This window comes from Spodoptera frugiperda, chromosome 26 (genome assembly GCF_023101765.2).
Source record: "Spodoptera frugiperda isolate SF20-4 chromosome 26, AGI-APGP_CSIRO_Sfru_2.0, whole genome shotgun sequence".
Lineage (NCBI taxonomy): Eukaryota > Metazoa > Arthropoda > Insecta > Lepidoptera > Noctuidae > Spodoptera > Spodoptera frugiperda.
The window spans coordinates 12,306,361-12,326,047 of NC_064237.1; the positions used below are offsets into that span (position 1 = coordinate 12,306,361).

The 19,687-nt window shown below is 37.3% G+C and overlaps 1 protein-coding gene across 2 annotated transcripts in view; it reads left to right on the forward strand.

Annotated features, from left to right (window-relative positions):
- Positions 1-19,687, forward strand: part of LOC118264490 (guanylate cyclase 32E) — a 133,200-nt gene that overhangs the window by 106,208 nt on the left and 7,305 nt on the right. Inside the window, exons 12-17 of one of the 2 annotated variants that reach the window (XM_050704863.1) lie at positions 1,161-1,442; positions 8,743-8,880; positions 12,642-12,939; positions 17,060-17,251; positions 18,177-18,354; positions 19,279-19,419. In XM_050704863.1, the coding sequence (XP_050560820.1) occupies positions 1,161-1,442; positions 8,743-8,880; positions 12,642-12,939; positions 17,060-17,251; positions 18,177-18,354; positions 19,279-19,419 (1,229 nt within the window). The remainder of the gene's footprint in view (positions 1-1,160; positions 1,443-8,742; positions 8,881-12,641; positions 12,940-17,059; positions 17,252-18,176; positions 18,355-19,278; positions 19,420-19,687) is intronic. The other variant, XM_035577011.2, reaches the window with a different exon arrangement.

Below are 19,687 nucleotides of genomic sequence, written 5' to 3' on the forward strand. Positions count from 1 at the left end.
TTAGCCGTATGGTGGTAGAGTGGAATGCATCTGTCACCAACTCTACTCTTTCCGCGGGTGGTACGCCCTGGTTAAAGGACAACGCATTTCGCAGGGATTAACAGCATTAAAAAATATCACATTATAATATGCAGTCTAGAATTGTCATCGTCTTCAGCATTAAACTCGATCCCCGTTCGATTGAAATTTTGTATTAAGATACGACTGCACGGCTGGGTATATGGCTGCCATACAACCTGTAGCGGTTCGATTCTCATACAGAGTAACTCTTTGTGTGATCCACAAATGGTTATTTTTGGTCTGGGTGTCATGTGCATGTAAAACTGTATGTTTGTAAGGAGAAAATCCTAGTGTGGGCCAATATCTTTTTTTAATAACATATAATGCAAATGTTGTTACACCTCTGCGTATCCCTTCAGAGAACAGCTTAACGCTGTTCTTAGAGATCTCAACATCAAATAAAGAACAATACAACAACCAAATTATCCTTAAGGCTCGTGTTTCCTTTCGATCCAATACAGGATTCTCGTCACGTCTTCATGATAATCCATTTTCGATCGACTGGGACTATCGACTACTACTAAACAAAATACAAATGATTGGTAGGCTTTTATTTTCAGGAAATTCGCTATCTTCTGTTCGAGAGATAATTCCTCTTAAGGGCAAGGCTAGATAGGGGTGTACTAAAAACTTCTTTAGGTTTTATTTCGACTTTACAATATGCTGAGTGAATTTCTTATAAATTTTCTTGTGGCTGTCTCTTTGGTTGTTTAGATTGCTAGGGACAAACATTACAAATGTTTAAAAACTTCATATCACATACATCAACAGCCTATAAGTGGCCACAGCTGACCAAACACGGAGAAGGTTTGAGCATTACTCACCACGTTTATTCAACGCGGGTTGGCGATTGCGGAACTTATAATTAGAAATTATAAGCACAGGTTTCCTCACCGTTCGTCCGTGGTATCTAAACAGTCTTAGAAAGCACATATTAGTTTGAAAAAGTCTCATTGGTACTTGCCATTAGTAGGCTGCAATACGGCACCCTCAAGCATGAGAAGAATCTTAAACCCCTAATTACATATTAATGTTGTGCCACCACAACTATGACAAATTAAAATCTAAACTCGAAATTAAGACATCTCATTTTATCACAGGAACTAGTGGGAGCAAACAACGTAGCCTGGATTGGAGGAAGCCCACCAGTTGCCGAGCCAGAGTGCGGTTTCGACGGCATCAAGTGCTCCTTGCCACATGATCCTGGAGTGCTGGCAGCAGCTGCTGCAGTCGCTGCAGCCGCCATATTGGCTGCAGCACTCCTCGTGCGTCACTACAGATATGAGCAGAAACTAGCTTCAGTGCTGTGGAGGATCGAGGCTAAGGATCTGACCATCATACCAGCGTATAACGCGCAGACCACTGATAAGGTAGCGTGTGATGTGAGTCTTTGTTTATCATTTGTTTGGTGTTTATTTTTGTGTAAAGTTTTTTTAAAGGAATGATAAGTAAATTACTCGACGTCCTGCGTGAGCGATCTAGACGCGGCGGCGATGTGGTGCGGCGCGGCGCGGCGCGAATACAACAAGCTGTTAAAATCTATTGACGTGACAGACCGCATGTGGGACACGGTGCAACGCGGCCAGAACGCAATCAATTGACTTGATATTTTCACGCGAACCAGACGCGGTGCCGTCACGCGTATATAATGTCAGATACAGAAACAAAACGCAACGATTCACATGCACGTAGGATATAGCCACCGCGTCGCGATGCCTCATACCGCATCACGTTGAATTCGTGTGTCACCGCACTGCTTCGCGTTTGCGTCTAGATCGCTCACGGAGGACGTCGCTTTACAGCTAGAGCTAATTTTCAGCCTGTCACTACACTAGCTGAGTAGAACTTAGAATATCCTTCTCAAGACCTCGAAAAAGTCTACTAATGATGAAAGAATTTATAAAACCTTACTGTCCCTAATCTGACCCAAAACCTCAATACCCTAACGAAGCTTTGTCTAATTTCCTGAGATAATTATTGCCACCCATTTAATTATCTATTTAGAGGTCCAATTATAATGTTTGTGCCTAAAGCCTCAGATTGCTTGGCACAACGATGTCAAGGTTGCCGAGGGTAATTAACAAGATTCGATGTATATTAGGGAGGCGTGTAATGTGATGTAGCAGGTTTTGGGAATACTAGCGGTTACTTGCGGTTTCTTCTGAATACGAGTAGATAAGAGCCTGACCGCATAGCTGAATAAAACCCGGGTTTATTGTCGCACCATCACAGATTCCGGAGCTGCGGACTACCTAGCTGGTTTACCGGGGCTCCAGCTCGAAAAGCAGGAGAAGTAACGGGGTTTTTAGTCAGTAAGAGTTTGACACTCGCTCTCGTCTCACCCAAGGCGGGAGAAGTCATTGGATGATTTTCCCCCTGAAAAAAAAAAACCATCACAGATATTTTCGAGACAATTTTTTACTGCGTCCTTGCGTCATTTGTTGCCATCAAAGTCAGAGTCAAATCATTTATTCCAATCTATACATATAATAAAATCGTAGAAAAGTGCTGTCTGTACATTGAAAATAAAAATAAAAAAAATAGCAGGGGTTATTGTTATGTCGATGTCGAACCCAAAAATGTAATTAACTTTTTTTTTGTCTGTTTGTCTGTTTGTCTGTTTGTCTGTTTGTCTGTTCGTCTGTGCGCGCTAATCTCAGAAACGGCTGATCCGAGTTAGATGCGGTTTTCACGAATATATTGTGGGATGCTTAAATTTACATTTAGTGTTTGTTTCATGTCAATCGGTTCATAAATAAAAAAGTTATGTCAAATTAAAGAATCACGTCGAACATTCTATGCTTATACCATTAATCTCCGCAACTATTTGACGGATTTGGTTGAAATTTGGTACAGATATAGTTTAGAACCTTAGAAAGGACATAGATATATTTTTATTTCAAAAATCAAAAAATAAAAATAAGAAATACATTATTTATAAATAATTCTATGTCGATCGTTACACGACTTCGGTTCATGTTATTGTTTTAATTTATCGAAAAAAAGTAAATAAATAGTAAAAAGGTATGAAAAAAATAATATCAATATAATAAAACATTTAGTACAAAGAAAATGCTCTAACGGAGTATAGATAATTCTGTCGATCTTTACACGACTTCGGTTCATGTTATTGTTTTAATTCATCGAAAAAAAGTAAATAAATAGTAAAAAGGTATGAAAAAAATAATATCAATATAATTAAACTTTTAGTACAAAGAAAATGCCCGAACGGAGTATAAATAAATAATCCAAGTTGTCTTTATCCTCGATAGATGGCGTTGGGATCGAAATAGATCGCGCTATGGTTTCGTTACATTCATTTGGTTGGGTTTCGGCCGAGCGCTTCGGTACTATCGTAGAAAAAGTGTATTATCAGTCGTATGAATTGGTTTCGTTGTATTTGTCAATTAATAAGTTTATTTGTTGGGTTTTCCTGGTTTTTTGGTTAAACTATTTAACGTAGGTTTAGTTTGATATCGATTATTAGTAGTTACTGTAGTTAGTTTTTTTAATAAAATTGTAAGTCTAATTTTTTTTTTAATTAGATTAGATTTAAGTCGTTTCTTTTAAATTATTTAGTTTAAGCTTGGTTATTATAGCATAGAGGATAGGTTGTAATATAGTTTCTTTTTTAATTGTTATAAATTCGTAATTCGTAGCTTTCTTTAGTTTTAAGTTAGTTTAAGTCCGTTTTTAAACTATTTTTTCAATGCCCTAAGTGAGTATACATCTATTAAATTCAAACGCAGAGCTCATTATGTTGATTTTTGAAGAGTTCCCTGGAATATCTTCCACATCTCATTTTTGAAGAGATCCCGCGAGATCGGGAACTATGTGGTTAAAACCAAAAATTTGCCGGAAGTCACTATTCCACGCGAACGAAGTCGCGGGCAAAAGCTAGTTAAACCATAAAAAGGTACTTTTGAAATGTCAACAAGTAAAGAAATAAATAATAGTCTGTCAGTCTGTCCGTCAGTGAAGCTAGGTGCTCGTTCCAAAGTGTAGCTTATGGGCATTAATATGCTGTATGTAACCATCTTAACCTATATACTATATAGGTACCGTACAGAATGGATGTCAAAATGATCAAGCGTGGTGATTAATGCTCAAACCTTATCTATGTGAGAAGAGGCTTTGGACAGCAGTGGCCGCCAACAGGCTGTGGATGTGTGGTGCAATCCCAAACGCTTAATTTATTTAATATTCTTTTCGAAGAAAACTAGATATAAAAAGAAATAGTATATTTCATGAATGTTACTCTCCTGGTGTCATAGGGACAGACGCTTTTACAAAATGTCACGCGTTTATTATATGAATGGATTCTATTTATATAGTCAAAGAATTTTCGCTCCAATTTTATATGGTTCACGATTTTTGTTAATGATCACGTACGCTCACCAGCGTATCAAGTTAACCTAATTTGAATCTTAACATTCAGCAATAAAGTTAAAAATGTGTTAAATAAATTTGACAAAAAAGGATACCTTGATGTGCTACTGTTCACAAGAAATAGATCAAAACGTGAACCGTGATCAAAGGTTTGATATTTTGGGGTTTTCCCCAGGGTTTTTGATGTCGAAATAGCGTGACTAAACTTTGCACTAGTTATTCCCCAAAAGAATTGGTAGACATAGTACAAACACTAATATTGTGCCAGTAGTCTTATTATTATATGTTAGTCTGAGACTAATATAACCCATGAGTATAATTTCAGATTCGCTACTATTTTTTTAAATAATACTTTGTTTAACTCAAATGTTGCCCCAAAACTAATTAACACTAACAAAGTAATGCGTATTAATTTTTTTTTTAAAGTGTATTAGGTATGTTTCTATCTAAATATATATGATTTGAGTTTTGTACCTAAAATGTCGAGTGATCGCAAAGTGCAACTGTCGGACAAGGGGTCTCGGTTTCGATGTCCGGATCAGCAAAGTGGTACTGGGCTTTTTTCGAATTCTCGATAATTTCTCAATAGTAGCCCGGAGTCTGAAATTGTACCCAATATTTGTATATATGTTACGGTAAGAGTGAATAATTGAAAATTATTAATAATTATCTACTATTATTAATAATTACCGAAACTAGAGGTAAAAGTGATAAATTAATCACATTTGTCGCTTATTATTAATAATTTTACCCTAGTAGTGATAAATGTAATAAATGGCCAATATATTGTACTTGCACAACAAATGTTTGTTGAATTCTATGATAATACGTTTAAAATTTTAATTTGATGCATTTATAGGTGCTACAAAAGATTTACAGGCAAACCAAATTATATATTATTGATGATTGCTTTTAGGATTCGTGTTGATTTTGTTAATGAAACAATTATTGTTTAATTTTATTTTTGTTACAATTTTATGTACCACGATAGACTTTTTTCCATACGTTTGATGGTAGATTATATTTTTAAAAGAATTTTATTGTTAATTTTGTGACAAATGTGCCCTTTTTGGTGAGGCGAGAGGGAGTGTCAGACTCTTACTGACTAAAAACCACCCCGTTCCTACTCCTGATTTTCGAGCTGGAGCCTGTGCCGGAGCCCCGGTAAACCAGCTCCGGATCAGGCATCAGCCCTACTGGGCCCCATCTGTGATGGTCTGATGGCTCTTTGAGGCGCGTGCAGAACGCGACGCGCCGCTCGCACGGGTCTGGTTCTGGTCGAGCGGCGAGCTACCCTTGCTCGCCGTCCGCAGATCCGCACTTAAGATGGCCGGAGATGATCCCGCGATCCCCGACGTCCGGAATATCTGTCGCGACGGCTGGGGCGTGAGGGGGTTCGTTCTGTCCCCCATTCCTTAGTTAGCATGACTGCTTCGCAAAAGGAGGAGACGGCATCCCAGTCTCCCTCGCTTCATACCATGGCCTGAACCAATGGCGCGAGAGGTCGCCGTCATCGACCGCATCCCTGAAGACACGTTGATTTTCAGCCCATGCAGGGCACACCGCTACCGTATGCTTCACCATGTCCTCCAGGCGTTTCCTCCCGCCCAATCAGAAACAGGAACCTACCGAAACTCCCATGACCGTCAGACGGTAGGTGAGGACGCCGTGGTGCCTCTCTAGCCACTCCTCAAATAGGGGACTTACCCCTGCAATGAAGGCGAGTCCATATAAATGTGCAGGGGCACTATTTAATATTCTAGCTCAGAATGTGCGAATTTGTTGTCCTTTCGTTTAAAGCAAGTAAAAGTAACATTGTTTGTGTGATTTCTAATTAATATAATCGTAAGACTGTGTTTAATATTATAAATAAATACATGCTGGTCAAAAAACATCGGATTTGTATTTATTTTATTACTTTCACCAATATGTGTCGTGAATTATTAATAATCACCACTAAAAGTAATAAATTTCAATCGATTATTCACATTTACCAAAACGTGTAGTTATTATTAATAATTTTGTAAAATTATTAATAATTTTCAATTAATCAGATTTACCGTAACATATATATGGTAACAGGCTAATTTTACTAAGAAAATTCCCTTATCACTTTCTGGCCGACGCGTTAATTGAATCTATGACACTTGGCACAGCAGTTGGTCGTAGACCCAGCCACTGCGCCAACCGTGCAGTCAGATATTAATAGGTTACATGAAACACTACAAATACTTAAAATATTCACATTCTATTGTTCACTATTAAATAATGTACCATTAAATATTACCATTCAAATGTGAATTCTCGTACCTGCATTCAAGGTATATTTCAGATGCATTCTACGTGGATATTATTGTTTTCAGCGAACTGGGTCTCGTTGGGTTTTCAATTTAATAAAACGGATGCTTTCGTGTTCGCAGTGATTTTCCCGTTAAATGTAATTTCCTCACATTCTGATATTATATACTTAGGCTGCTTTTCCAGTAGAAATGTGCTATGTATAAAATGTGAAATTATGTGACCGTTTCCACTGATATTAAGCTATGTAGGTGGTAGGCAAAATGTGCTATGAAAGCCGCTGCAAAGTAACTTCTGTGGATAGTATGCTCTGCACATAACTAAACCACACACGGCTATCTATAGCGAACATCTATAGCACGCATCTATACAATTTGAGGATCACACAAAGGGTTAATGTTGATGCCGCGTCCGCTCCAGTCCAAGAGCTTAAAAACGTCCTCCAGTGCGTTCGTGAACAGTTTCGGAGATATAACGTCTCCCTGTCTGCTCGGAGTATCTTTGCGCGACAAAATCCGAAATATGGAAATTCGCCAAAGAACAAGAGTTACAGACATAGCTCTCAAAATATGCAGGCTGAAGTGGCAATGGGCAGGCCACGTCGCTCGGAGGACTGATGGCCGCTGGGCCAGGAAGGTGACTGAGTGGCGACCGCGGACCGGAAGACGCAGCGTGGGCAGACCTCCCACTAGGTGGACCGACGACATCGTCAGAGTGGCGGGGAGCCAGTGGATGCAGGTGGCGGCTTGTCGTTCTACGTGGAGGACCAAGGGGAGGCCTTTGTTCAGCAGTGGACGTCTCTCGGCTGATGATGATGATGATGATGACAAAGAGTTGCTCCGTGCGGGAATCGAACCCACTACATACGTGGCAGTCGGTTGCCCGGCCATCGCGCCAAACGTGCTATTGAAGTCTTATAGCGGTATTCGTAATTCCTAGAAGGTATAAGACAAAAACACATGTATTTTTATGTATTTTTCGTTGCCTATGTGTGTGTGGGGTGAGTTGAGTTCATTGCCCTATATCAGGTACAAATTTTCGGATCCATGTTCTATTTACTAAGAATTTTAAGCTTCGGGCAATTTTGCATCGGACGCGATACTTTTTTTTCGGTAGCAGTAGTTATAACTCGAGATATTGCATGCAATAACGGAAACAGTATTCTCTGAAAAATTGCATTTCTAGTTACACATTGAAATAATGGAAGAAATTAAATGAATACGGAAAAATTGCATTTTCTAGTTACACTTTGAAATAATGGAAGAAATTAAATGAATAGGGAAGAATTATTTATACATATACGAGTATGTAAGTGTACCTGAACGGTATGTGCTAAAATTGCAACCTAATTATATGAAGGAGTAGAGTATTCTCAAAATTTTTGGTGAACTGCGATCCCCTAGCCCTCCTTTTTTTGGAAAATTATCCGATGCCTTCCCCAACCTTGGGCGAGTCGAGACGTCAAACTCTTACTGACTTAAATCCACCTCGTTCCTACTCCTGTTTTTCGAGCCGGAGCCCCGGTAACCCGCTCGGCAGTCCACAGCTCCGGGTCCCAAGCCCTGTCTTGGATCGAAGTCGTGGAAATAAATCCTTTAAATATGCGGGTTGACGAAAGTTTATTTTTTTGTATTTACATATACAAATGTTGGTCTTTCTTTGAACGCATTGAGACGCTAATTTGTGGATGTGTATATTTATTATTTACGTCGAATTACGCTGAAAATCGTATGTTTACCAACAGTAAACGTAAACGTAAATAATCAAAGGCAGTTTTTTACAGCAGGCCTGTTTATACCAACATCGGATATTCATTCGCAATTGAGAAAATAACAAGGAAATAAAAAATATGGTTGTTTTAATAACGCAGTGCCATTTGCCGAGAATACGGCAATAGGCTCACCCCCTAATACATGGGGCTTATAAAATAAAATAAAATGGTGAAGGTGTTTTATCTTCTAATCTATTTTATAAATCACCCTGTTACCTCAACAGACGTCAATGCAGCATGACATGGAGACGCGACGAGCTCACACCACCATAGCCATGTACAAGGGCAACGTGGTGGCCATCAAACGCCTGCAGAAGAAGAGCATTGACGTCACCAGAGCCATCAAGAAGGAATTGAAACAGGTGAGCAATTATAAGAGATATGATACTATCATGTCATATCATTAGATATTATTTCACTGGAACAATACGGTAGCGCGACTGGTCACCGCTACCAACTAAATGTAAATACAGCTCTTTATAGTTACCACCCTGGTGTCCGCTTGGTTGAGCAACCAATCTGGCTTGGACGGCAGCACAGAATGAATGTTACTGGTCGCGCTACCACTTATTACTATAGTGCTGTAAGGTTCGTCACTTACTCAGCCGCCAATGATTATAATGAGAATTTGAAGAGAGAAAAACTTTTTTATTGTAACTTTCGTGAGACATACTAAATTAATTATTATGTTATCGGCTTACTCACGTAGTGTAATTAATTTAGAGAAAAACTTAAGTCATAAGAGGTCTCCCAAAAAAAAAAAATTATAAATATTAGTAAATAGGTAACATAGAAAGTATAGCTAAACCATGCGTGAGTTTATGTACCTCTGTATTATTAGAATCTGGGTCAATGGAAGATAATAATGAACACAGGAAGATATGTATAGATAGGTACATACATACATGTATACATACATCCATCTCCGTTCAAACGGCATTTTTCAATAGCGAGGTATTGAGTGACCTGTGAGGATCCGAAAAATGCCTTTTGCGAAATGGAAATTCGCAGCTTTAAAGATTTTTGCATGAATTTTTAAATTGGTTCGTCACTGATTTAATGTTGACTTTGAGTTGTACTTATAATATTATAGGTTGAATATAATGTATATCTTATTTAAACAAACTTTGAGTAAAAGGCATAATGTTATCAAATGAAAATCGAATTATTTATTATTTTTGTTTTTATGACATGTTATACAAGGCAGGATGTTCTTGTTTGAACGTAAAAACATCCATAAGTATAAAAAATATATTGTGATATTCAGTAATGGTTCACAAGAGTTAAAACTAGAAAACCTTTTTTAAATAAAACTATTTTTGAAGAAAGGGAACCGCCCTCATAAGTTATAGTGTAAACCTAATTTTTTAAATGACCTTTTCCTAATTCTGAAAAATGCTATGTTGAAAATCGCATCAAAATCAGTTCAGCCAAACGCGAGATAAACTCGCACAAACATACATACATACATAGATACAGATCAAAATAAGACCCTCCTTTTTTGAATTCGGTTAAAAATGATACACTTTTTCATAATAATATTCTCCTCAGATAGTAAAGTAAGCAATAACAAAATATCGTTTAATCCTATCTGTAATGTAATCAGTTACTTTTTTACAACCGGCAGACTATCGCATTTTATGGTAGCACTAAACTTTATGGGAAATAGTTCAAATAAATGACCTTGAATGTATTTTCAACCCATGCCTCTTACGTAGAGTCGTCAGCAGATCAACATACTCTAATCTGTTGGATTTTCAACTTTATGCGAATACAGTAAAGTTGAAAAAGCAATAAAATTAAAAGATAGGTTGACCAGCTGTCGGCCGAATATGTATAGGTACCTAAGTCCTAAGTGTTAGGATATTAGGATAGAAGCACTAAAAATAGTTTTTGTGTAGGTATTCTACGAAACTTATTTATTTATAATATATTTAACTTTAGAGTTAAATATATTCGGTTCACCGATCAATTAGAATTATTTACTACTCACTTTTGCCTGTAACTTCGTCTGCGTGCAATAATGACTTCTGACAGCATTTGGGATTTTGACATATTTACTTACTCTAAGATTTGTGTCAAACAACTTCAAACTTCTTTTTCAACAACAAACTTCGATCAATAATAATATTAAACATCAGAAGCGATTCAGTAGGTACTTAAGTTTTTTTTTATCGTGAGATCAAAACAGATATAGTTACTACATCCTTCCAAACAAATATTTGTCGCTCAATGTGGAGGACTAAAGGAGAGGCCTTTGTTCAATAGTGGACGTTTTCCGGTGGTCCCCACACCCACACTCACTATTAATTTAAATTAACACTTCTACAGTTTTATTTTATTTCAGTTTTATTTCTATAGAATATATTACATTACAAAAGAATACTGAACTATTCAATATTCAGATAGGTTAAAAATGTGAATATAAACGCTAGAGGCCGTCGGTAGAGGATGCCCTAGACGTATAGAGACCAGATTGACGATATATTAAAGAAAGGCAAAATTCAAAGTACCTTTAACTGACGAGCTTGCATGAAAATATTGATGACTGTTGTTGGATGTAAGAGTCGTAGCAATTGGCGGTCCATTGTCTCTGCCTACCTCCATGGGAGACAGGCGTGAAGTTATGTAATGTATAAACACTCAACAAAGTGGTAAGTAAGTAAGCAGTCTTTACTCAAACGTACGTACTTTGACTTGAGACAAACTCCTTTAACTCCGAAGAAAAATTTTGATCTCGGAAATCCTCGGGCGTCGCCCACGCACTCATCACATTACAACAAACAACTTCCTATAAATCTATTCTCCCACGAACCCACAACTTAATGCAAGAAACTATCCCTGAAAGCCTTCAACAAGATTTGTGTTATACAAGTTATTTTTAGCCATTGACCTGACTCCCAAAATACCCTCGTTGTGCCATCTGATACTTTAAGGTCAAAAGCTATTGATAATGAACTAATATTATTGGTAAATCTATAATCTGTCTAGACAAACTTAGGCTTCAGGTAACACGTCGTTCGTAGCTGCGGACAACCTAACAGGTCACCGGGGCTACAGCTCGAAGCTTGAGTAGGAATAGGGTGGTTTTTAGTCAGTGAGAGTCTGACACTCTCGTATGATTGTCCCCATCAAAAATTAAAAAAGAAGCACAATCTTACATAAAAGTTGGTAAACTGATCATTCTCTCTGTTATGGCTCACTTCTTTTACATGGTAAGAAAGAAAAAAATATCCATATTTTGCGCTGTGATACACGAAATAATAAAACATAATTAAACAAAAAAAGACGTTATAGTTGCGACAATATCGTCATGGACTCATAACATAACTAGAGAAAAGTTGGTATAAACAGATATATAGATGGTAATTATGAAATATATAAGAGGAATCCTTTACCCATCCTTAACCCACTGTGAACCAAATGTTCATTTAATTTACTAGAAAAGGTCGATAGCTCTAACAAGGGGTATGCAAATAAAGCAAACCAATTTTAGAATTTCATTAATTGAACGTACGCAGACGACCACAGACAGTTCAACTGAGCATGTATCTAAAAGTCAAGGTTTAACCTTGTGTACTAAGACTTAAGTCATAAGTTTATCTAATAAGAATAAATCTTCATTTGTATTATAACTAAGTTATATTCTTTAAACCCTTTGTTATTATAAAACTTTAGAATTTTCGTAACTAAAGAGAAACTAATTGAAATCAGGGATTATAAAATGTTGTAAAAGAAAATTCATTAAATCCTTTAAATCCATAATTGTAAACTTAGGGGAACATTTTATTCGGCAACCCGATGTCTTTGAACTAATGATGATGTAGTATGATCTTCTATCATCATTATGATCATCAGCGTACTACATAGCTTAATACCGAAGTTTGTAAGCATAGTTACATAGCACTAGTAGTGTTGTGGGTGTCCATAGACAGCATTAATTGCTTACGTCAGCTAATACGTCTAGCCGTTACCACTTATCTTTAATAATTATCATCCTTTATTTCATTTTTTTATGTTATCGCCTGATGGTAAGCAATCGCAATGATTATAAATTACGCCCCAAGTATTCTTTTAATTCCTTATACATGTCGTATCTAACAAAGTATCTCTCTTCAACCAGATCCGTGAGCTTCGCCATGAGAACCTGACGGCCTTCGTTGGCGTCTGCGTAGAGAGTGGATCAGCTTGCATCGTCTCCGCCTACTGCTCCAGAGGATCCCTGGCCAGGGTCCTCGCAGACAGGGACCTTCATCTAGATGACATGTTCGTCGCCAGCCTGGTAGCTGATCTTCTTCGGGGACTGATGTACCTTCATGATTCAGCGCTGATATCCCATGGAAATTTGACGTCCAGTAACTGTTTGGTCGACAGCCGATGGGTACTGCAAATAGCTGATTATGGATTGCATAATTTGAAATGTGAGTAACATTTATATTTTTATTTTTTTTTTTGATTTTGCCCCACACTACGATTTTCTCCTGTGTCGTGCGTTTACAAACATACAAGTTCATATACACATGACACCCAGACACGAAACAACAATTTGAGGATCACACAACAAGTTGCTATGCACGAGAATCGAGCCCACTACACGTTGCACGGCAGCCACCGCGACAACCATGTAGTCGATATTATGTTTACTGTTTTGTTCTAGTCGTGTGGTTTTACTATTAGTTTTTTGTAACGGGGTCAAAGGACTTCAGTGTAAGGACTAAAAGAAATAACCAGAAAACGGTAATGCCTACCACTTCGAAGAATAATACGCATAACCCGGTTACCCTACTTTCAAAAAATGGGCTTCACTGAGCAAATAGTTTCAGAGTTTTTCTTAAAATTCATTTGAGCTTACGGAAAATATGAAATCCGGCCAATGCTAGCGATGGCGAGCTTAAAACTAATTGAAAAAGAAAAGCTACAGTAGCAGAAATAACATGAAACTAAAATATTGACTTATATGGCACAATTTTTTTAAGGAGAGAGAGACTCATCCAATGACATCTCCCGTCTTGAGCGAGGCGAGAGGGAGTGTCAGACTCTTATTGACTAAAAACCAACCCGTTCTAATTTCTGCTTTTTGAGCCGGAGCCCCGATAGACAGTCCGCAGTTAGACTGCAGTAATAATAATATAGCCATTATCAGGTCATGTTTAATCATAAGTCATGTACGCATTGATGCGTTATTTGCAATCACATTAGCAATTAGATAAAATTATGCTGATTATGCTTCCAAAATGGTATCCAGGAATTTATTTATCAAACCCCTATTACAATATCAAGAATTATATAGTTCGTTTATTTACGTAAAACTGTGAGTATTTAAAGTATATTTCTGCCTATCAAATTAGTATCCTTTTATCGTTTGCTTTGATTTTTATATAATTTCTTTACTCTATTTTTCAAGAGATATTCTCTATACTTTTCTAAATTTGTTGATATGCGATAAATAAAAAAAAGTTTTACCACGAGAGCGACTGCCGGGCAAGGGGTCTCGGGTTCGATTCCAAAGTCGGGCAAAGTATTACTGGACTTTTTTCGGTTTTCGATAATTTCTCAGTAGTAGCACGGGGTCTAGAATCGTACACGGTATATGGCAATGGGCTTACCCCTTTAACATGGGACTTACCATGGATAAAAGAAAGAGACTGGATTGGCCTTGTGGGCGGGCCACGCGTGCCGAGGGTGCGAGCCGGCGTACTGCGCGCTGTCATAACGCTCAAATGTCCATACTTACCGGCTAGCAATCGCTGTCATGTTTTGACAGCGTACGTATCTCCGCAAAAATATAATATTATGCCGTCTTGCGCTATTATAACGTGTCGGCAAAGAAACCAGGTGTGTAGCATAGCACGAGAAGGAATTTCTTTTCACCGGTAAGTCCAAAAACATAAAAATACGTGTGATATTTGTAATTATAACATTAGTATTATGAAATTTATAGACAAAAACGATATAATCGCAAGCAGACTAATAGTAATACATTGCTTGCGATAGATGAGTACAATCTTGCACTACGTGAGCAATCGCGCAATGTATGACGTCCATTGCGAGAGTCCCGAGTACCGAAACAAAAGCTCATTTCCACAAAATCTATGACATCGATAGTGTTGGGCAAATTTGTAATCAATGTCGATTGTTACTATGATACAGTCTATTATAATCAATAGCACACTTTATAATTTAAATAATAAGTATTATTTATTACGACTAATTAGTAATATAGATTTTGAGTGAGTTTTATGTTTTTATTTTTTTATAGAATGTGACATATGATTTATTTTAATATTATGTTTTAGGTTTCCAACAGATCCAGGTGTAACAAAATTGTGGATTGACTCAACTGGTAGAATTAATTTTTTTTTTTCAAGTTCCACCACACAGATTAGAAACTGCGTATATTTTTATCTCCACCATATTTATACAGACATTGGTCTTAAAAACTAAGCTTATATTATAATAATTAATAGTATAATAAATTATGTAGCAAGTTACACGACCAGGTTTAAAACAATTGAAATGACAAGTGGTGGGATTCAGGAACCCAAACTAGGAAAACCTGTACTATGGGCTCCTGGATTCCTACTAAATGTAGCATATTTCGTTCGCAACATTTCGATGTTGATAATTACATAATAACAACGTCAGGGAAAAGAAACTTAAAATTTGGCGTTTATCCGCACAATATCGCAATGTGTAATTCAGTAAGTAAACTGATTTTATTTTAGAAAATTTTAAATTAGTCTCTTTAAATCAGTTTTTTTGTCTAAAAATGGCGATATTTAAAATATCATCTTTCGTAAATTTAAAAAATGAAATAATATAACCATGTTATTTCAATGTGTTCTGTACTTTATACAGATTATTGTAAATGTGAGAGCCCTGTAATTAGCTAAATTAGACTAGTAGAATGCATTTGTGTCAGCTTAGAGTTGTCATGCTCACTCAAAGGTCTCACTGGCGGTGGCACGGGCATTGGATCGTTCGATTCCCTGCAACATGGTTGAGTTGGACGGTGCTGGTGTACGTGTCATGTTGGTGAACGAGCGCTGTCAACTGGGACTGGTCAGCTCCAGACTGTATTAATTTTGTTGTTCTTAAGGTTTTTTTTCTATCGCTTTGACTGAATATTAGTTTTACATTGTTCTCACATAGTTCAAGCAATCGATGCAAAGAAAAGCAATGTTATCAAGAATTGTATTGTGAATCTAATTGAAAAAGATCGAACGAACAGATCTTCGATCTTCTCCATAGGAATCTACACTTTGGAACGAGCAAATAGCTTCACTAGAGGGCTGACCGACAGACAGACGTTATTAATATTATTATATTTGCTTTGACGTTCAAAAGTGCCTATGATTTATTTATTTTTTACTGATTTTTAACTTATTGAGTAATAAAATTGGTTTTAAAATTCAGTTATGTATTTTTTATTTATTTTACTTTTATTACTTGGTTTCTATTTCGCATGAATACAATTTCACAATATTCAACTGTATTTTGTAAAACAAAAACAAGATTACTTAAATTTTATCGATATCAACAATCGACCTTTGTCTCGCCCTAGCATACATGAGTTTTTATGCGTGTTAGAGTGTACGTCAAATGCAGTCATTGCGTTTGTGTGACAACCAATAGCAAATTCGAGATTTAAATGTGTGTTATTTATTTGTGGGGGTAATCCGCTCAGACATTGGTCTCTTGCTTGTAGTGAAATTAAAGGGTGGGAGAAACGGCGACACGCGTTCTGATACAAATCAGGAACTATTTCATTTCTACTCTCTTTATATGTTCTGTGGGACTTACAACACAAAACAAATTGTGAAAAGAGGGTTGTACATTGTACAATGGCATTACGTGCCGTAACGTGCACCTCTGCCTACCCCTTCGGGGATAAGAGGCATGACGATACGATACGATCTTTTGTATCCTTTTCAAACTCGATACCCAGAAATAGTAATACAAAGAATTGTATTGACACACCATTCCGTCGAACATAAAACAGTTTTCCAAATAAAACCATAGTAAACCCATTACGATTCATCCAGGTTTAAACTCGGGTAGCGTAAAACTCGGTCATTGGCCGCCAATAAATATCTAGGTATTTGGGTCGAAGTGAAACCCTTTCGCACTTAACTATTTCCCATGAAAAATATGTAGTAATCGGATTATTATGTTGAGTATCATAAGTGCAAAAAGCACAATCATTTTTTATAGTTAAATATTTCGTCTGGTACCAAAGTCGGCGTTTTGGATGGTCAACAGATTGTTTGACACCATTTTTAGGAAAACCTTTTCCCCTGGAAACAATGGCGCAATTAAACTTTTATTCTACATAATAGTCCACAGTCCGCAACGTATTTGAGATACTTCTCATTTCTTAAGTGCTACTTACTCCTTAATTTATATAATCTATCGTGCTCCATCGTAGGCCGCATCATCACTTACCATTAGCCGAGATAGCGGTCAAATGTGGACCCATGAAATGTAAAAGAGAAATCTTTAGTGTATTTCATATCTTATCTTCTACACCTTCTCTACTAGATGGCTGCTCCGACGCAGAAGACGCCCTACGAATGGAGCGTCGTATGCTGTGGAGGGCGCCTGAACTTCTGAGGGATCCGAATCCAAACCCCAGAGGATCACAGAAAGGAGACGTGTATTCTTTCGGCATCATTTTATATGAGATCCTTGGAAGAAACGGGCCTTGGGGAGACACGAACCTTACAAATGCTGGTAAGCATATATTTTTCTTCGTTTTCTTTTTCTTCTCCTCTAATAACATCTTCTGATTTGTTTCGTTGCGGGATCCAAGACAGTCATTCATGTCCCTGGGACGCGCCGGACTTCAGTGTTCTGGTGTTTTCATGGTTGTATCTACTGTAGATCCTGGGGCACAGGAATTGCGTGGGGGAGGTTGATGCGGGCTTATCCCATTAAAAAACAGCATATTTGTTTATGGTAATTACATGATTAAATTATTCATATTATTTGTGTTTATTTCATCTTCATAATGTGAATTAATTTTGACAATTCATTTAAAAAAATATCATTTAAATCAATTGAATAAATTACGTGAAGGCATTAATTCCATTGAATAAAAGTAACATAATTAAAAAAATGTTGCGGCATGCATTCCAATGTATGACTGAAATGAAACCAATAAATCAATTAAAAATTATGTTTTCCTTTTATTTTATGTAAGTTTTTTATTCTGACTTGAATATCTGTTATTTAAATTCAATAAAATATATTCCACATATTTATTATTCGTTTATATGTATTGTCTCTATTACAAAGACTAATGTTTGGCAAAACAGCCTTTGCTTGAAGAAACTGCTATTTTCCTAAGAGACCTTTTTATATGATATTTAAATTGATAATATTTTATTATGTAGGTATGGTAGGCCATTGGTATGGTATAACAATCTTGAAAAACCGAAAAACCTCTTCTCACATGGAGAAGGTTTCCATTACAGGTGACTGTTAATCACCACACTTGCTTAATGCGGGTTGGCGATTACAAATTTATTATTAGGAAATTTACCGTTTGTAAGTAGTGTGTAACTCGGAAAAAGTCACATTGGAACTTGCCGTTGGTAGATTTAGAATCCAGTAATTTAGGTGAGTGAGCACTAAACAATATTTCCCTTTTCAACAGAAATCATAGGTAGAGTCCGGCATCCAATAGGCGGCGTGTTATTCCGACCACCACTGGGCGGGCTGGTGGCTCGTCCAGCGGTGCTGGCGGTGCTCAACGCGTGCTGGAGCGAGCGCCCTGAACGTAGACCCGACCTCAGGCTGGTTCGCGTCAGGTTGAAGGACATGCATGCGGGCATGTAAGTAAACGTCGATTTTGGAATTTATGATTTTGTTAGTTAAGTCGAAAATCGGTTAAAGATATTTATTAAAATTTGTGCAACGTACTGCCTCGTTGGTCGAGTGGTTGCAAGTGCGACTGCCAGACAAGGGGTCTCGGGTTCGATTCCCGGGCGGGCGAAGTATTACTGGACTGTTTTCGGTTTTTCGAAAATTTCTCAGAGGTAGCTCGGAGTTTGGAAGTGTGCCCGGTATATGGCAATAGGCTCACCCTCTATTACATAGGACTTGTAGCTTAAATGGTGAATAGGGGGTGTACATTGTATAGCGGCATTACGTGTCGTAATGTGCACCTTTGTTTTTCCCCTTCGGGGATAAAAGACGTGACGTTGTATAAAGATATTTATTAAAGTTTGTGCAACGTTATTTGGATAATATAATATTCCTTTTTCAACGTTTTCAGCATCAAATTTTCAAGTGTGATTTATATTTCTGTTTTGTATGCAAGGGTTTTTTTATCAAAAAAATCTTTATTTGTTTTGAAACACGATCTATACTAGTTTGTCTGTATTTGGTTTTCCCTGAGTTCATTCAACTGTTCTAACCCCAACCTTTTTTACCTTTTTTACTTCATATTTAAACAAATATTAATATTTCATCTTCATAATTATTTAATTTAAACAAACAAATTTAGTATGATGTGATTAGTGTGTGTTCTAAGAGTGGGAGAGCCATGCTTCGGCACGAATGGGCCGGCTTGACCGGAGTGATACCACGGCCTCATAGAAAACCAACGTGAAACAACGCTAGCGTTATGTTTCATCTGTTCATTTACCGGCTTATACAAAAAAAAAGATATAAGTTTGATACATCAAGGATTACCTTCTATTAGGTACCATTTTATACGTACATGAAAGTTTCATATTGTATTATATATTACCCAGGAAAACCAACATATTCGACAACATGCTGGCGATGATGGAGAAGTACGCCTCGAACCTGGAAGCCATCGTCGCAGCCAGGACGGAACAGCTGTTGCAGGAGAAGAGGAGAACTGATGACCTGCTCAATAGGATGCTGCCCAGGTAGGTCTTTGGATACTAGATAGATTTAATGTAACTGTCTTGTAAAATAAAACCAAGCGTTATTATCATACTAATAAATATTCCAATTCATAGTGGCTTACTTCAGAATCGAATAGAATTCCAATCGATTGATGTTGATATTGTGAAACTTCGTACTCTTGAGTTGCAACCCTAGCGCCTATTACATTATGTAGTTACGGACTACCTAGAGTGTTTACCAACGCTCCGGCTCGAAAAGCAGGAGTAGGAACGGTGTGGTTTTAGTGAG